The sequence below is a fragment of the Neodiprion pinetum genome, chromosome 1, assembly GCF_021155775.2.
Source record: "Neodiprion pinetum isolate iyNeoPine1 chromosome 1, iyNeoPine1.2, whole genome shotgun sequence".
Classification (NCBI taxonomy): Eukaryota; Metazoa; Arthropoda; class Insecta; order Hymenoptera; family Diprionidae; genus Neodiprion; species Neodiprion pinetum.
In genome coordinates, this window is record NC_060232.1 from 41192758 (window position 1) to 41211212 (window position 18455).

The 18455-nt window shown below is 38.5% G+C and overlaps 3 protein-coding genes across 8 annotated transcripts; all 3 read right to left on the reverse strand.

Moving 5' to 3' along the window:
* Positions 1-363: 363 nt before the first annotated feature.
* LOC124214624 (dimethyladenosine transferase) lies at positions 364-2972 on the reverse strand. 2 transcript variants are annotated; one of them, XM_046617085.2, is made up of 5 exons: positions 2575-2972; positions 1900-2266; positions 1411-1756; positions 1244-1350; positions 364-507 (listed from the first exon to the last, which is right to left on the reverse strand). In XM_046617085.2, exons 1-5 carry the CDS (start codon positions 2630-2632, stop codon positions 465-467), a joined length of 921 nt encoding a protein of 306 aa, XP_046473041.1. In that variant the 5' UTR covers positions 2633-2972; the 3' UTR covers positions 364-464. The 2 variants fall into 2 exon arrangements, with proteins under 2 accessions (XP_046473041.1, XP_046473051.1); XM_046617095.2 differs by lacking the exon at positions 2575-2972 and adding an exon at positions 2366-2521.
* A 247-nt stretch (positions 2973-3219) lies between these two features.
* Positions 3220-10969, reverse strand: LOC124219299 (beta-hexosaminidase subunit alpha). Of its 5 annotated transcripts, XR_011176824.1 has the most exons (9): positions 9764-9946; positions 9202-9415; positions 7992-8113; positions 7414-7789; positions 6825-7117; positions 5824-6083; positions 5485-5689; positions 4602-4755; positions 3222-4476 (listed from the first exon to the last, which is right to left on the reverse strand). XR_011176824.1 is itself a non-coding variant. In XM_069134960.1 (8 exons), exons 1-7 carry the CDS (start codon positions 9944-9946, stop codon positions 5509-5511), a joined length of 1629 nt encoding a protein of 542 aa, XP_068991061.1. In that variant the 3' UTR covers positions 3220-4755; positions 5485-5508. The 5 variants fall into 5 exon arrangements, 4 of the variants coding, with proteins under 4 accessions (XP_068991061.1, XP_068991063.1, XP_046482626.1 ...); XM_069134960.1 differs by having other exon boundaries at positions 3220-4755; XM_069134962.1 differs by having other exon boundaries at positions 3221-4730.
* LOC124219316 (neuronal acetylcholine receptor subunit beta-3-like) lies at positions 10003-16572 on the reverse strand. The gene is made up of 9 exons (XM_046626701.2): positions 16459-16572; positions 16154-16320; positions 14333-14377; positions 13875-13984; positions 13540-13753; positions 13133-13310; positions 12458-12610; positions 11670-12353; positions 10003-10061 (listed from the first exon to the last, which is right to left on the reverse strand). Exons 1-8 carry the CDS (start codon positions 16520-16522, stop codon positions 11992-11994), a joined length of 1293 nt encoding a protein of 430 aa, XP_046482657.1. The 5' UTR covers positions 16523-16572; the 3' UTR covers positions 10003-10061; positions 11670-11991.
* Positions 16573-18455: the final 1883 nt, after the last annotated feature.

Below are 18455 nucleotides of genomic sequence, written 5' to 3' on the forward strand. Positions count from 1 at the left end.
CACTATTTCAAAGTCCTATTTGAAATATGTTTGAGCACACTTTTAGTACGTCGGAGCAACTTTTCTAATTAATTTTATTCCTGTTTTTTCGAGCCTTCCCGAATTCATTGTCAGTTTTGGCCTGTTAGTGATCCGTGGCCTTAAAGTTCAGTAGTAAACCATGCGTTTAAACTGTCGTAATTTCGTAAACGTACGTTAGTAATATTGAGTATAAGTAATGGCAATATTCAATACTTCTATTTTTCTAAGTGATACAAAAGTGATAAGCTCCCTGCTTTATTAATCGATGACGTGCGGCGACGAGACAGAATTATACAAACAGAAACGCATTCTCTTGAAGGATAAAATCAAAAGCCTTCAAAATTTTGTTTAATTTTATATTTACTTTCATATTGTACATAAGTTTTTTTTTAAGTCTACACACAATACAACCGCCTTACTTGCATTAATCTGCACAGATTCGGTTAGGAAAAATGAATGCCTTCCGTGTTGAACGCATGCAGAAGGCTGAAACAAATAAAATTGTGATCATACATATTTATTGTCCCCGAAAATTAAAGAGTTGACATCTTTTGTTACCTATTTATACCATGCAAACGGATTCTATGAAATTGGTACTGAACGCTTCAGTTTGATATTTGCAGGAACAATAAAATGCACTGAAAATGCCATATTTACATGGAAATGATATGCATGTCTTTACAAATTTTGCCTATTCCGAAAATTCGTGAGCTCTGTAAATTTGACTTCAAATCAATATTCAATATTGGAAATATAGTTGAGCTATTATACGTTTTACCTGTTTAGTATCAATTCCAACAAATATCAATAAAAATGTGTGAACATCACACATCGAGACTCAAATTGCAATCAATTTGACGTAAGGGGCGATCTACCACTCAACGTTGTTCACTTGAATGGTCAGTTCAATGCTTTTGAAATATTAATTGAGAAAGTGGTGGTATTCAGATAAACAGTACATTTCTGAATTGGACATTTATAAAGAGGGTTATGTCTTTCATGGATACGGGATTAGGTCCATATAAATATGGCAATAAATTGCAAGATATTGTTTTTCTTTTTTTATATATAATTTCACCCGAAATATGATAGTTAATTTTTAGTTTACTGACATTGTACTATAATGTTTATTTCAAGTAGCGCCACGTTACTTATAGGTACAAGCGTTATTCAAAAAAGGATGTTATGAATAGAAATAAAAACATAAATAAATACGAATTACCTCATGAAGTCGTCGATGTCCATGGACCTTGCTCGTTTCTCTGTGGCTCCTGCTTCGGTCAAAATATCATTGATCTTGGTTTTCAAATCAAAATCATCCGGTACGCTCTGCAAAAATTTTACATTGACAGCTCTATTGAGTTTTACAGGTAATGTGTGTCAACTCACAGTATTTTTTAAACTGCAGTGAAGCCTGTAATTTTTTTCTAAGAGAGTCGTAACTGCGGTCTGTTTGAACGCAGCAGCCAATGTCTTATTTTTCCTGACAAATGCTATTCTAGTCAGACCATCCCATTCTTTGTAATTTATTGGAGGCGGAGGATTTCTTGGTTCGATTCGAACTACACTAGATTCAACTTTTGGTGGGGGTCTGAAATTATTTTTGCCGACTTTCATCAGCATATCGACCCTTGCCAATAACTGTGTATTGATACTCAGTCTACAGTACAATTTATCCCCTGGCTTTGCCACTAGCCTTTGCGCGAATTCTCGTTGAAACATGAGAACTGCGCATCTGAAAAATTAAAAATATCAGAATACAGAATACTGACTATCGAAATCATGGCAGGCAGTATTAGTTGTCTCTGCCAAAATTCTATTTACGCATGCCAACGTATTTTCAAGTAACAAGATACTTTGAGTATGATTTTGGTTTACCTGAAGAAAGGTCGGTGCAAAAGCAATTTGAACACTAATGGTGAGGATATTTGATAAGGCACATTTGCAACGCATATGTCAAAGAATGGCAGATCCGTCTTGAGGGCATCCCCAACCATAATCTTAAGCTTGGCTTGAAACGGAGTACCTTGGACACGTTTCTGTAATTCAGCGACCATCTTGGGATCTACTTCGCACGCGATAACTTTTTTAACTTTTTCTAACATCTTGACAGTCATGTTTCCGGTACCTGGACCTATTTCAAGGACCACATCGGTCGGTCGCAGAGCAGATTTCTCCAACATTCCTTGTATGATCAATGGATTTTTCAAAATGTGCTGACCAAAGTCCTTGTTAAACACAATGCCTGAAAATAGAGGAAAACATTACTATCCTCTTTCGAATTCAAGCAGTTATTGTTTACGATGTTTGAAAGAGTTTTCTACTTTTTACACTTGGTACGCACCAAGTGCAGTTCCCTTATATTTCGTCCATCACGAATGGTTGTATGCTAGAGAAACTGTGCTCCTGTTCGCAATTATTACAGTAAATAGAAAACATTTGGTATATTCCTTGATGGAAATAACCGTACGGTAAGAGTGGGAAGAGCCACACGACGAAATCCGCATAAACCTATAGCTGTGTCGAATACCGATAGCTGTATCGAATACAAACCTTGTTTGGAAACCTCTTGGTGGATGCGAGACCTTTTATCAACGCGGATTTTTGGCATTTTCAACAGTTTACACAGCTTGTAGAGGTTATATGGTATATGTATTTCACTATACTAGTGGTCCAAGCACAATACGTTAATACATATTTATACACATGGTTGACTGAAGCTTTGACTGAAGAATATAAAGACAGTTGTCCCTAATGGGCTTTGGTGTGACAACCGAAAATCGTCGTGTACTCGCGTCCCCTGAGATGTTCCAACGGTAGAGTTGAGAACTTATTGCAGAACATCAGAGAGTTACCGATTTCGACATAATGCCGGCTGCATTCACCTTCCGAGTAACACAGTCTTCGCAATGGTAAGCCCAGCCCGGTAAGCCCAAGCCATTAACGTAGCCTGTGTGTACTTACCGACTTGTCGGCGATATAAGAAATTAATAATGAGAATAAATTTCTTCCGAAATTCCTAGCAAAACAGTGATTTAGTTAAGGTATAGGTACCCGAGAGAAGAACGTATACATAGATCATAAATAATAATAGATCAGATGTAATAATGATGCAGAGACCAAAATAGTATATATGTACATATATGCGGTCCATGTACAATATTAATATATATGTTTAATATATATGTTTATAATATATATATTTACTCATTAATATGTATGATCCATTTACGATTAATACGTGATGCGTACTATAAATTTTATATTTTCCAACAGAAAAACTAGATTATCTACAATAATACGGCTATAATGTGAAAATAGAAGAATTATTCATTCCGAAATCGGATTCTATTCGTCACGCGCTCAATGTATTCGAAACATTAATATTCATAATTATTCCAACGACTTTTGATTTGCTCTCTCGATCTTTAATTTTCGTAGGCATAGAATCGAGAGGCTGTTTCAGCTAGTCGCAAGTGAATTATATACGTTGGGTAAAGAAGGAGAATTGTTTTTCAAAAAGTGTTCGTATGGAAAAAAATTCTGAGTAAGTGTAATGCGTCACGGATGCGCTAATTTTGATCGAGATGAAATGGATGCTCCGTATATGAGACAGTATTTAGCGCAGTGTCCTGATTTAAAGACCTAAAAAGGTGATTGTCGGTGATTTGTTTTTTAATAGGGAGAGATAGAACGGAGCTTCTTAAAACTTGGAGTGCATTTTAACACACATTTGAAAGGTACCAGAAAAAATTGTTATCATCCAACTGTCGCAGAACGGCAGCGTTATTAGCTGACCCGTTAACTGAAGAATATATCTTTAGTGAACGACTGACCATCGAAGGGCCTAGCCGCTTGAGTCTGCAATCGGCAGAAAAGATAAAGTGCGTATTTCTTGTCTGATTGTGAAATGTAAAAACTGAAATCATTATACATCATATCATATCATCATACATCACACATCATACATCATGCATCAAACATAGTATTAAAGTTTGAAACCAAAGTTTGGATGTTCGGATGTTCAGAAAGTGACGTGACCCAAAATTTTTTTCTTCTCTTGACATCATCGATCTATAGTAATCGTCGACGACGGAAATGAGCTGGCCGAATTCCTCAGTCTGGAAACAACCGCGCAGTAGAGAGGACGTATGAGAATCGCGCTCCGAGTACCGGGTTCTCTACCTCCTGGTTCCTGCACTCCAGGTCCGCTACCTGGTGAACCTCGACTTCCAGGACAAGCGCTCGGTAGTTTCTGCGCTCAAGGTCCACTATCTGCAGGAACTCGACTTCCAGGACAAGCGCTCCGTAGTTACTGCGCTCCAGGTCCGGCACCTGGTGAAACTCGACTTCCAGGACAAGCGCTCGGTAGGTTCTCAACTCAAGGTCCACTACCCGCAGGAACTTGACTTCCAGGACAAGCGCTTCGTGGTTTCTGCGGAGTAGGTACGCTACCTGCAGTTTGACGATTTTGGATAATGCTGGAGTTAATTTTTTGATCCGCTATATCGACGTAATTTTGGACGAGATATCGACTGCGCGCGGTTCAAACACGCTTAGAGCAACGTATCAAGAGTTACCTATAACCAAAAAATGACAGATTTCCTTTTTAAAATTTCGCTGCTGCGAGTCGTTTCCTCATATTTTCTCCGCTGTTGGTCCTACGCTCTTCTTGGTGCTTTTCCTGCGTCTCTGAGGGTCTAATTAGCCTAGAAAGGATCATACAAATCGATTCTGAAATTGAAAATATCTTATTAAAAAAATTAAGGCAAACCCCTTTGGATATTCAGTGAAAATTTTGACAATTCTGGATGATGCTGGAATCAACTGCTTGATGCACTATATCGACGTTATTTTAAAAGAGCGGAGCATGCCGATAAAGACAGCGACTATTAGGGCTCAGATAGCGTTGAAGGCTGTTAAAAACGGTCCTTAGAGCATATACTGCTAAAGAGTTCGGTCAAATCAAGTCACGGATTGGGTAATTGAGGGGTCGAATAACTGAGGTTCGGATATCGAGGTCCTATACTATACATCAAAAAATGTAGTATCGAACACTCCGATCACACCAAACAGTTACTTGTACGACATTTTCTTGTAATCGCAACAATACTTGAACATTATACGGCAATGATATTCCTTTTACAGTCATCCTCTAATAATTCGATTGAGATAAAATTTCTCTCCGCGAAATAAGGTATTTTTATTATTTTTCAAACAAAGTATTTCTCGTGAATCATTACTTAATATTCCAGAAACTGTCAACGAAACGTCGCTGATTTAAATTCTGTTTATGTATTTTCAACATTTCGATTGATTTCAAGTCAACTGAAATGTTTTTCCGGAAATCGATGTATTTTCCAAATTAACAATGCTGTTTGAAGATACAATCAGCAGTTTTTCAATCAGTATGCTTATGGAATTTTATTTCCTGTTGCAATTATCCGTGTAAATAAAACATACTTGGAAGGAAAACGAATTCATGCATCATTGGATACAGAATCCAGGGCCATTCGGCGGCTGCGCGGGTATGCCGCGTCTATTCATACGACACGCGTGCTCTTCGAGGCGTTGAGCAGCATAAGTCACAGAAGGGTTTCGTTCGTGGCTCCACAGTCTCTCGGCCGCAGCACTTGCTCTTGGCCATATTCTTGGATGGACGTTCGTACTGGAATAAAAATTATGTACAATCAATCGTGTTTCACGTTCGGAATCTGATCAAGATCCGTATCCGTATCCGTATCGTTATTCGATGGACGGGGCACTAATACTAATTCTTTGCGTTATATTTATTTTGAGTACCTGTCGACAACTTCTCCCCACATGCAGGCTTCGCCTCCCAACACCAACTCTCGCTGTTGAACGGTACTTGGAAATGCAAGAGGATCACAAGCGTAAAATTTGCGCCAATCCCCACCATTCTGAAGATGGTCGAGGTACCAGCATGCTGATAGCAAAACATGAAATCCTGCCTTCGTTACAGCCGCTAGTTTGCTCTTTTGATTTCCCGTCCATACATGGACCACCGTTTCCGGTGAAAGATGAACACCGTTATCGAAAACCTTAAACATTCACAAAGGGTCTGCTGTAGTACGTCAAAGGTGACATCTTACGTATTCAAATTATATAATTATTTAAAATTAGAGTGATTACAGTAATTGTATCACTGGCGACAACGTATTTAACCCAAGAATGGTACACTTCCGCAACTGATCACTGTGTGGTAACAGTGCACCTGGTTGCAAACAGTGTTTGCCACCCCGCGAAATTGGAGCAACTGTGGTTTCGTCTGCACTCAAGATTTCTTCATGAATCCAACACAGAATTGTACGTTGAACGATTCGAAATGTGGGGAAGTAGCATAAAGTCGAATTTTGCTACAATTATTTATAGATAAATCGTAGTCGGTAGAGCTTGGTGGCCAAGAGGACGATGGAATTGACGAGCTGGGCATGCCACAACCAGTGTACCGTTCTAGGGTTAAAATGCCAAAAACATCTCAATAGTACAAATTGCAGATTAATATTCAAACCGTTTCGTATACTGCATTACCCTAAAGTGTCATTTGCATCGAACAATTATTTCTATAGTGAATAGTTTTTCACACTTTTAGTGTACCTATAAATCTGAGGTCAATTGTTTTTTGACAATACAACATTCTTGTCTAATATTATTGCAATACACTCAGAATCCCTATAGAGTTGAGTTTACTCTGGTCGGCGTGGTCGCCTTGTTCGAAAAATCCTATAGTTAAATATCAGTGGATACTCGAACATAAATATATTTATCACTCTGTAACATACCTCCTGCCAAACAATAGAGGTCGTATTGAGATCCCGAGTGATATTCAGAAGATTCTGAATGTACTCTGCCTCTAGTTGTTCATAGCTATCGTTCATGTGATGCTCGTGCATGTACTGACGAATGCGTGGATTACTGGCCCAGCAATCAAACGGCACTTCGTCGCCACCAAGGTGAATGTACCGTTCGGGAAAGGTGACGCCGATCTCGGCAAATAATTCACGAATGAATGGATAGAGTTTAGACTCCGTTGGGTCAAGTGGACCCAAGGTGCCATCCGGAGCTCCTGTGCTATCTGAACATTGAAACCCCGCATTTACCTTACATGTATTATTTAAGGAATCAATGTAAATGATACGCATGGCAGTATGCGCTGTAGAGATAAACATTTCTTTGTAAAATTTTTAATCGCCAGGAAATTGATACTGCCGTAGGGTTGTTTACTACTTGTGAACAATAATTGGAAAGTTTGATTGGACAGAAACATTTTTGAACACGGAGATTTTACTTCATTTGAAAGGAAAAATGTAAAAATGGAAACTGCATTAAGATACTTATCGAATAATATAACAAGAGTAAAGCAGCACCAACCGTTGTAGCATGGTGTGAGTAGGTCAGGGTGAGATTCTCCCCAAGACCTGGTATGACCTGGTGTGTCGAATTCGGGTATGACACGGATACCCCGGTACCTCGCATATTCAATAACCTTCTGTACGTTTTCCCGCGTATATGTTAGCGTGGGATGGAAGGCACCCTTGGCGGAGAGCTCTGGAAATCGGGTACTCTGATACGGGAAACTTTGGTCATCGGTAATATGCCAATGAAATACGTTCATCTTGTTGTATGACATTGCATCCAGGGTTCGCAGTATGTCGGATATTGGAAGATAGTGACGTGAAGTATCCAGAAGGAGACCACGATGTTGTAATAGTGGCTTGTCAATGATGGTCTGACACTTCAATGCAAGCTGTAAGTTAATTATTCGTTGAAAACCTCTACAAGATATTAACCATCAGTCTCGTTCGCCTTCAAACAAGAACGGAATTTTTTTTTTGCAAGTCGAGTTACGGATTAAATTATAAGAATGTTAAGAAAAAATAACTCTAATACTAATATACATGATACGTTACGTATTATAGCGTTCTATTATTGTTTTTTATTATTCTTACATTCGGCCCGTCCCCGGAACGTGATAGGAGGTGGGTAAACGTTTCAAGACCTCGAAGAATGCCCCATATACTCTTGGCCATGAGGCTTCCTGCTTCTGTTGTATTGCGTACATCCAAGACATCTGTTTGAGGCAAAATAATTTTTTGGGTCATATTTTTAGCGTGTGTTGAGACAGAAATTGACAGATGAAATAAAACGATTACCTACACCGGTAGATGGAGGAGAGGTAGACGTGATATGAAAGTACATGAACCATGATTAATACAAAAGTGAAGTCGAAACACGTTTCAAAAAATCACTTCGTGTCGATTTTGCCAACCTATCAGTATAGGGTCGTCCCTTTTACCAATAATCTTCAATTGTAAAAAAAGCAACATCATTTTTAGTGAATAGAAACTCGTATTGCTTCTCAATATCGTCGAAAAATTATTTTTACACGAAATGTGTTGTTTTTTTTTTCTGAATCTATCTATCGACTATGTAACGTCTATCGTTGAGTGTTCAGAATTTCCAAATCAAAGAAGTTCTTTGCTTTGCCAATCTTTTTTTTTTTCTAGTTCTTGGCAATACTGTGATAGTGTTGTTACATACGCTGCAAAAGCGAAACAAGATATCGAGGGGTCTAATAACAGAGTTATCACAGTACAATTCCTCGAAATTTAATTCGGATACATGCAGGGCATTGAAAAATATTTACACGCCTAATCATCCCGTCTTGTGGTTGATAGAAATATTTTCGTTCGTTCATGAATAGCATCACCACATTCAAATTCAGTCCGATACACGATCATAATCGGGCCAGAAAAATACATAATATAAGATATTTATATTGAAAATATCTATGCATAGAAAAATAGAATAAATTATAATTGATCCGATTATTGCTAGATGAACCTAATTCGGTTTGCGAATTCTCAAGAATATGCAAATTGAAGTACATTCGTATATCTATGTATAAATTATCACGGTTGTCAGCACAAGCAGAAGTTCGGGTGCTTTTCATCTAATGACATAACTCAACAAAAAGAATATGACTGGTGTCGTTGATCACACACATAACCAATGGTACCATTTTGTGTAGTAGCGTGTTGGTCTGTTTCACCTTTGTAGAAAGCACCATTGCAAGTATACCTTATGATCAAAAAGTTTTCACCGCATTGTCAGAAGTCAGGCTGAAATTATACGCCGTCAGAAGAAAAATCGTCTTACAGGATTCGTTCATGTTCAGATGAGGCATATCCTCGCACGGGTTTATTAGACGGACGTTCAAGGAGGCAAGGTTTCCGGCAAAAGAAGAGTACTGCCTTGCGTGTGCCCGTGGTGCCGATCGGAGTTCCCTGGAAGCCACACTAGCTTCCAAAGTTACGATGGCTGTGTAACGTTGAATCGCGTCTTCGAGAATATCACAAGTCTCTCCAGTTATCTACAAGAGACCAGTGAGCAAGTAAATAAAATTAATTGTTACGGCTTACGATTAGAAGGAGCTTCGAAATCCGGTACAATTACACTGAATCTCTGCCAAAACATACGATGACATTTAGTACTGTAAGTTGAAGTTTAATTATGACGCGGATCGTGTACACCAGCTATAAAGTACGTTGGTGCATGTGTAGCTAAAACTCCGAGGTATCTGATGAATCGATGCGATTGCGGAAAAAAAGCATATCGGATCTCTCTGTCCTGAGATTGTGCTGTGTCTCCTCAAGGAAAACGACCCAATATAATATAATTTTTTCGACGATGTAGGGTATTTCTTAAGTTACCAACTCACCAGGATCTGGAATACCGATGGCCGAAGAATGAGGAATCCGTCGTGTTTTATGGTTTGATAAGGTTGAGGCCATGGCTCACCTCGAGTAGCGGTCACCAATGGTCCGGGATTAACACGATATGGGTTTGAAATTACCACCGACGTGGATACGCACAAGATTCCCAGTAATGTCCAAAACATCATTATTTATCTTTAGGGTTATTTTCCAGATGACCTCTAAACCAAACGATCAGTACACGTGTATTGAGCTCCAAGCGTTAATGCATCCGAAGCAAGGAATGCTAACACGAAGAACTTTCTACGTAAATGAAACAATAAGGCTCGTTAATTTGTCCTTCGATCGAATATGCTGAAAAAAAAGAACACTGTAGGATAAATAGAAATGATATGAAGATATTAATATACATACAAAAGAAAGAAAACACTCTGTTCGAAAATTACACGTTGGTCCTAACAATAAGTGTAAAATTGGTTACGTATTCCAAGAATAAAATATAATGCTAAATTAATTCTTGGTATCCAGAGTCCTGGAACGTCGTATGTCATTGCATAGGTCAGTATATACAGAAACCTCCAATTTTGATAAATATACGCGTTACTTACTGCACGATACTTCATAGTATTTCTTCAACTCTGTAACCTATCGTAAAACAAGTAAAACTGATCGATTTGAGTATGATTGGTTCGTCACGTATGGCTGTGCATTTAATGCGCGAATTACATGAATAATTGTAGTCGTAATTCTATGTCTCTCACACACGACGAATGTTATACCTAGCACCAATCATTTGCGCTATGGAGTAGCAGTGATAGTGACAGACAGTGCTTGTGGTTTGGCCATATTTAAATGACTGCCCAACACTTATACGACAAAAACTAATGAATTCCAAAACTTCAGACGTATCAATGGTACATTACTTACCTATAGATTTTAATTACGGCCAAGCTATCTAATACCGTTCAGTGTTCTTATTCCAGTTCAATTACAGTCTGGTTTTAAATTAATTTGTTGGTTGTAACAATTAGAAACTACTGATTACATTTGGTCATTTACTTGAATAACAAGTTTTGTAAACGATTGAATTAAAATACTTGACTTACTCGACCGACGAGTGTTACGTACAAAGTACATTACGAGGTTATCGGACCTTTTGTCGGGCCAAGCAGCGGCGACTGACTGGCGACGTCACAAACGACTCGGCAAGTTGAATATTTTATAGCGTATGAACGGCTATAGTGCACGGCGCCCAACAAGCATCGGGGTTATATTTAATGCCACTGACTTATCTTTAGTGCTACATGATTGTCAACTTTCGAAGTTATTTTCCACATATATAATAGGTGATTGGTAGGCTGATCATTTCCCTGCCTTCTGCGACGATTTCAATAAATAATCAGATAAAACTATGTAGTTGAAAGTGTATAATATAATTTTGGAAGTGAAAGTGTATGTTTCCATATTTTTTATCAATTATCATAAGGAGGGGTCACGTCCTCGAACTTACATGGTTGATCCATCGATGTGTAGTAATTCAAAAACAAACGTTTTCATACAATTTCAGATCTCAAACTGAAGGCCGTAAACCTTAGAAGAACTTGTTCGAGTATCACTTCAGAAATCAATCAGAGCCCTCATACATTTGTGCTCGTACAACAACGCCATAATAATAGCTTCATTGAATAATGTAAGCAAATTCCGTACCTCACAAAAATACTTCAGAATGTGCCAAAATAAAGTACACTATACAATTTAATAATTTTACATTGTGCAGCCACACGATGGGTTTTGTGATGGTCAATGGTATTAAATGCGTAATTGCCCTGTCATGTACGACAAGAGTTGGAATACGATGTATATCGTTGTCCTGCAACTCATAGACATTTATACTCTGCAATTTGAGCTTACACTTGACCTAGTAATCTCACATGGGTATATTATAGGTATAAGACACAGTAGCGCGGATAGATGTAATTTTATTAAATGTATCGTCAAAATATTATGTCACCAACATGTAAGTATACTGACAGTCGCAAGACGTGATTCGAGATGCGAATACATGCTATGCCATAACGTGAAACTGCCAGACATTCCAGCTTTCTATTTGACGCGAACCAGTCCCAACTGGTACGTAGTACATGAATTTATAATGAATGATTATATTGACGACAGGATGCTCTTGTGCAGAATATTTTCTCAGAGATGATAAGTTAGGCACACCCTCGTTGTTTTACTTAGGAAGGAGTACTGATATCATGATAACATATGTTAAAAGCACGGCAATGAAAGACAATCGGTTCAGTAAAGTGGCGAAATGATGCCACGCGTTGAAACTCTCTGGATTAATTCGAGACGATGTAGCACTCGATTGGATCAACCCAACATTGTCGTCTGTAGTTCCCAGTGTCGTAGAGTTTTTTGGGTCCAAAGTTGCGAGCAGAATGAACTGGCCAGCCTTTCTTTCCAATATAAAGGAAGTTATCGATGTAAGCCAAACCGGCGCGGGTATCGATATTTGTTTCAGCTGTCGGAGCAGTGCGGTTAAGAAAAGCACCACGCTGGCAATGACCAAGGAATTTTGATGGAAGACCACTGAAAATTATCGTTACCATACTGTTAATACATGTCACCTAATTCCCCGACCATTGGTCGGTACGAACAATTATCTGGAAATAATTGTACATAGTATGTCTTACATATCGAGGGTAAAGTGTCACCGTTGAAAGGAACCTGCCAGTTAACATCGATGATGCAGAGTAAATGACAGATCAAATTGAGGGCAGCCAGTACCATTCGTTCACTGGTCATTGGATTTAGCCACAGTACCATCATGGTCAAGACGATTAGTACTAGAATAGTAGATACGCCGAGCGTAAGTTTATGAAACAAAAGTATAGTTTACAATTTTTTTTTTTTTTTTGTACTGTTCGGAGTACAAAAACGTAGACTTTCAAGTACGAGGACGTAAAGATCCTCTTTTTGTACCGTCGCGAAAGAGACTACTATAAGTACGGAACACAGGCGTAAAAGATCCGCAAGCCACGCTTGCGTTGCATAAATACATTTTTCCAACCAATTGCGTAATGTGAGATTTTTGTATCCTCATTTCCGTGCGTAAAGTGCTACCTTCTGGGCATACCGTGTGCAACGTGAATATCTACTTCGAAACGCTGTATCGAAATGACCTCACTTTATGCACGGTATGCCAGAAAGAAGCGTTTTACGCACGGGAATCGCGATCTAAAAAAAAGTTTACTTCACGCGTACTGTTATAGAAAATAACGTTCGACACGCGTGAGATTTTAAGTTCTTATGAACTTGCATCGAAACTTGCTAAGAAGTGTGTACTGCACGCATGCATAATCGCTCACCAATTGCAGGAGCAAGGATGGTAGTCTGCATGAAAGTTGAATGCCGTTCAACAACGACATTAAAAACCAATCTGGGGAATGTGTAATTCATTGCCTCAAACCTTTCAACTTTTTTCAGAGCGCTTATTGACAATAGTTTCCATTGTGGATTAGGGGTAAAATCGGGCATTTGAATCACCTAGAAATTAAGTGAATTTATGGAGAGCCCGTTGTTGTTTAGATAACGGATACTTCACTATCTTAAACATATAAATGTAACAGGTATGTAGTTGCAAACTTGGTGACTTAATATCACGGAATTGAGGTGGCAGGTTTCATTTCAGGCTCATACTATCTGTTAATGATTTGTCTAATTGTTACCTGGTGGTAAACGAGAAATGAATGGAATTGAAATTGTGCTACGTTACCCCGCGATGGATAAAGCTATAATCTATCTCTTCCCCTGTGTGAGACCAGGAGCCAAGATAAAGGGTACAGTTATGACTGTCAAAGGGCCAGTGCTGATAATTTGCTATGCAGTGTGACGTGTATTTCAGTGCCGGGACACAAGCTACACGTCCACTGCTATGTAGTACACAATCAGTTTTTGGTATCCCATACTGTTCACGTTCTAAGTTCCCGCTGCGAGTAACAGAAACATTTAAATCTTCGTTAACCGATCTATTTTGGAATTCTAAATTATAACACAAGTTGAAAAGTACGAATTCAATTAATCGAAACCTAATTTTCAACAGTGTCTTACGAGTTGTAAACATATAAATGAGGTATCCAAAGTTCGTCACTGGACACCTGAAGTGAGTTGAGATTGCCAAATTTTGATATATTCCAACTGAGATGCTCGTCCGTCCAAATCTGAAAGTTAGATCCAAATTTTTAATTTACCGTTGTCTGTAAAAGTGACATGACTCCAACTTTCAACGTTTCAAAAGTCATGTCTCGAGCTATTTAATATTTTCATTTAGTTTGACACTCAGAACGATCTGAAATAAGTTATTTAATTTACTATTCTTAATTTAATTTAACATTAATTTACATTTTAACTAGTGGTTATTGGTATACTACTTCGAAGTATGTAAGTAATTTACGCGCTGGTTTTTATAAGAATGAACACCCTGTTTCAGAATACGTATAAATGTGCCTATCATAAAGAACTTCTACGTATAAATGTGCCTATCATAAAGAACTTCTTCGACAACGTACCAATGCCATCCAAGCGTGGAGTACGAGGGTATTTGCATGATCGTCCTACAACAGTCAAAATTATAACAGCTATTTAGAGTGCGTCAGTGTGAAACTGTACATCAGGTTTAACGTACAGTGTCATTCATCACAAGACGTGTAAAAGACCCTTATCGCTGACAAGGAACACCAATTTGGTACCCCCTTCGAATTGCAGCAATTTATGTATGTTGTAGAACGTTGTACAATAAAAAACACGTACTTTTTTTAATGGTAGGAAAACGGTTTGAAGATGTTGGACGTGACCCCCAAAAATGGGCACCCAACGGGGCGATTTCTTGATGCGCTTAATGGATTTGCATGAAACCACGTAAGCCAACAGGTGTCTTTCAGTTTTCAATGCTCTACAGCATACATAAGTTGAAACGACATCGGAGAGCGATACCAAACTAATGTTCCTTATAAGTTTAACAATGTCCGTATTTATGCAACGGGTTTGTTACCCTCAAATCCCAGCCCGCCATTTCATCTGTGCTGATATCCGATCAAACTGATTTAGTGAGCTCTTGCTTTATACTCTCATGGTCTCGCCATACCTGCCTTTTGATGAATTACCTGTACACTTCGCAGATCGGGATATTAAAATTAATCAATTAATTAAACCATACAAATCATGCATCCATGTAGTGTAGGATACGTCTGTGGAGGCGTCAACAGCTTCTGTGCAGTATTTGACAGACAAAATTAGCCGGAGTGCTGAATTTGGAAAGAAACCAGAAAATTTTCCCGCGAATCCAATACCTGCATGCATGATCAATGAATTCCTTAATCCCTCTAGTTATAACGGTCCCGCATAGTTCAAAGTATTTTGAATGATGTGAGAAAATACCATTGCTATAATTAGAATGATTATTTATCAAACGTTATATGTGCAAGAGAGAACGGAGCTAAATAGCCATACTGAAAAAAAATCAAGACAAAATATAATTTCTAGGTCATTTTATATATTTGTTAATTTTTCGAATACACACCGTAGCTTGAATTCGGTTATATTCAATGAAAAAAAGTCAATCAATGCTGGGTAAAACGAACCGTTTTAAGATTAGTAAAAACAAGTTGTAGAAACAGGTACTTCTCACCAGTTTACAATCCTATTTAATTTTTCAAGCACATCATTCGAATCTAAGGTCCGACAGATTACAAATTTTTTCGACCTAACCGCTTCGAAAATCGTTGCGAAAGCTTGTTGAGATAGACGCCCAGACTGACAAAAAGACCGACTTTTCTATGAAAACCTGTTTCCCGGATACCAAAAGCCCGAAAACTTGAAGATTCGTTGAAATTAAAAAGGTCATTTTTCAGTTAAACTAATACTTTTCTTGTAACACCACAAGCGGTGAAAAGTGAAAACTGTAAAAGCAAAACTCGGATTGCAAAACGAACGCGAAAATCATCAAAACCAACGCCACGTGTTAATCAGTCCAACGCAGACGATGCGTCATGTATTTATGCTAGAGAATTGTACTCAGAATCAACTGAATTTCAGATTCAATTTTCCAATGCCGAATATTGAGCATATGATTCTTGTGCGAGTGTAAGTAATCGAGTATTAAGTTATGAACTTATTGAGTTGAAAAATTATTGACGTTAATTTGAGATAATGTTATAAGTTAGATTACAATCCTCAATATACCCTATTTACACTATCAATTATCAATTTTTCATTTTTTTTGAAAGGGTTTACGGAGTCCCATGCTTATTTCCAAAGAATAAAAGAGGAGTTCACTTAGCCCCGTTCTCTTCTAAAGATGATCTGTATTCTCAAACTCTAGAATATCTTACGAATTCGATGAACTTTGGGATGAGTTCCAAGTACACCTTCGTAGCATTATCTTGTTGAAGGGATGGACGGACGTAATTATCGTAGTCGCAAAATAAATGTTTTCTTAGTTGTAAAGTCATCGAACGATTCTTCACTCGATCCTCGGGACACTGCGAGTATTTGTCAACTATATCACAAGTTTGAATTAAAGTCATGGATCGAGGTAGTAAGGAGAGATTTTCGAATGTGATGATTCAATAAATTGTTTTCAGGCGCGATAACAAAATCAGTAAAATCAGAGTTCGAATTGATTCTCAACACTCACCTGAGAATTGTATTGTATTATTAATTGCTAACAAGATGAACCCCAACACCAGCAACCTCGTCATGGCTCAAGAGTCGGCCAACACAACGTGGATTGAAGGCGTAACAAGAGTTTAATAAATCTGACGATGAGCCACAGAGAAGTGTGAAATGGGTACATGTATCACGCCCATGAAATTTGACACTGATTGTGAATAACGCCCCCATAGGCAGGTCGAGCTTATCAAGGGCCGATTTCATTCAATGATACCTTGGTCGGGAAACGTAGTTTCACTTGAATGTAAATGTACTAGATCACGATCGTTAGTACAGAGATCTCATTGCCGCACTAGTGTTGGGGATAAATGTGTCAGTTAATTTATCGCCAAGAGCAGGTTCCGTACACCAGATTCCCTCCGCGCACGACGTATGCAAGATTCTGACTATATAACCCATGATCAGTTAAGCTTTTCCAATTTTCACTGTGGTAAAAAATCAAATTATCCCAGCACTAACGTCACTCTACAGACGTGATGTACAAGAAGTAGGATTCGTTCCATGGACTTGTTCTTGGGATTCGTTATAAGCATATATTACGTTATAGAGTCCGACTTGGACCTTTTTTTCTGCAGGATTGAGATAAATTACCGATATACGTCACAATGTAATATCTTGACAAAAGATTTTTAATCTTGATCGAATTAAAGGATTTCGAAATTGATCGAACAATAAATTCTCGAATGATTGCTCTCGAACTTCGATATCTCGACTTTCGAGGAAGCCAATCAGCTTTGAGTACATAATCGGAGTTTCAGTGAGAGATATATTTTAAACAAAGACCTTAGTTCGTATGAAGGATTTCTGAAATCCGGGAACCTGTCCTATATTGCAACGAGTGATTTTTTTATAACATTACGATTACCTAAATGTTTAGATTGCTTAAAACTTACGAAACCTGAAATTAACATTCATTTCCAATACCAATCGCTTTTCTTATGAGACAATAATCTGTCATTACTCATTCATATTATATTGACGCTATAGCGATGATCCGTAACGACAGCAACGTAACACTATAAGTTTGACGTATGCGTTGCACGTTAGCATTTTGTGTACCTACATACATACCTACTGTGTATGACGATACCTCAGAGCGCTAAGATATATGAAGAACGATCCTAATGTGCAAGAAACGGCCGAAACTTTGCAGAAAGATCCTTCTACACTAGCGACGCTAAAGTTGCTAGTGTCAGGTTTTTTGAAATTTAAGCATCCGAAAGTGGGAGAATGCCGGGGACAGAGCATAGACTTATAGAGATAGACTGCGGCGTCTGTGCACCGAGCTGAAGCTCTAATTAAAAAGATGAAGCACCAGCGGGAGTCCGACCTCTCTGTTGTACGGTTGAAAGAGTGGGGAGTAGCCGCGAGGCGGGGAAAGCAATAAGGCAAGCGGGGAATACAAGCTAGGTATTTCCCCCGCCAAGTTACCTCTTAGAGTGAGCGGTCGGGCTCCCGCTGTTGCTTTCTCTTTCTAATCAGGGCTACAGCTCGGCAAGGATACTAAACTACAGATATGTATTTTCGACAGCTCGGTACACGGACCGCCCGGTCCATTTCTAATATATCTATATTATATATAATAACAAGCTCTGAGAAAGCGGGGGAATGCTGTAATACAATGACGAACAGACGTCATCAACCCAACATTAACGTCACCAGCGCCACCCTAGTGGACATTGTAAGAAAATGTTCATTCTCCTCTTTTCTGGCCGCAAAGAAGGCCAAAACGCCTATGCCGATCGTTTTCCTTATATCTAGTCCGCGTGCAAAATGTATTCGAAAATGTCCTCATGACGTCAGAGCCTGGTTGTCGGCGCCATTTTCTCACCGCATAACCTAAGTCTTTAATTCTAATGGAGTCAAATCGTGATTATTGAGGTTTCAAATTATTCATGTCAGATAAATTAATGAAAGGTAATCAATAATATACCTGTTTTACCATTCACATGCCAAAAAACA

What these genes read in the sequence shown, in the direction of transcription:
- LOC124214624 (XM_046617085.2), bottom strand. Translation starts at nt 2,632, where the DNA reads ATGCCAAAAATCCGCGTTGATAAAAGGTCTCGCATCCACCAAGAGGTT. An exon ending in TTGCACCGACCTTTCTTCAG is followed by an intron (nt 1,757 to 1,899) that starts GTAAACCAAAAT and finishes TTAATTTTTCAG; the next exon opens with ATGCGCAGTTCTCATGTTTC. An exon ending in GACATCGACGACTTCATGAG is followed by an intron (nt 508 to 1,243) that starts GTAATTCGTATT and finishes TATTTGTTTCAG; the next exon opens with CCTTCTGCATGCGTTCAACA.
- LOC124219299 (XM_069134960.1), bottom strand. Translation starts at nt 9,946, where the DNA reads ATGATGTTTTGGACATTACTGGGAATCTTGTGCGTATCCACGTCGGTG. An exon ending in CATCGGTATTCCAGATCCTG is followed by an intron (nt 9,416 to 9,763) that starts GTGAGTTGGTAA and finishes GGTCTCTTGTAG; the next exon opens with ATAACTGGAGAGACTTGTGA. An exon ending in CCTCTATTGTTTGGCAGGAG is followed by an intron (nt 6,084 to 6,824) that starts GTATGTTACAGA and finishes TGAATGTTTAAG; the next exon opens with GTTTTCGATAACGGTGTTCA.
- LOC124219316 (XM_046626701.2), bottom strand. Translation starts at nt 16,522, where the DNA reads ATGACGAGGTTGCTGGTGTTGGGGTTCATCTTGTTAGCAATTAATAAT. An exon ending in TCCACGCTTGGATGGCATTG is followed by an intron (nt 13,985 to 14,332) that starts GTACGTTGTCGA and finishes TCTAACTTTCAG; the next exon opens with ATTTGGACGGACGAGCATCT. An exon ending in CATTTATATGTTTACAACTC is followed by an intron (nt 13,754 to 13,874) that starts GTAAGACACTGT and finishes TGTTACTCGCAG; the next exon opens with CGGGAACTTAGAACGTGAAC.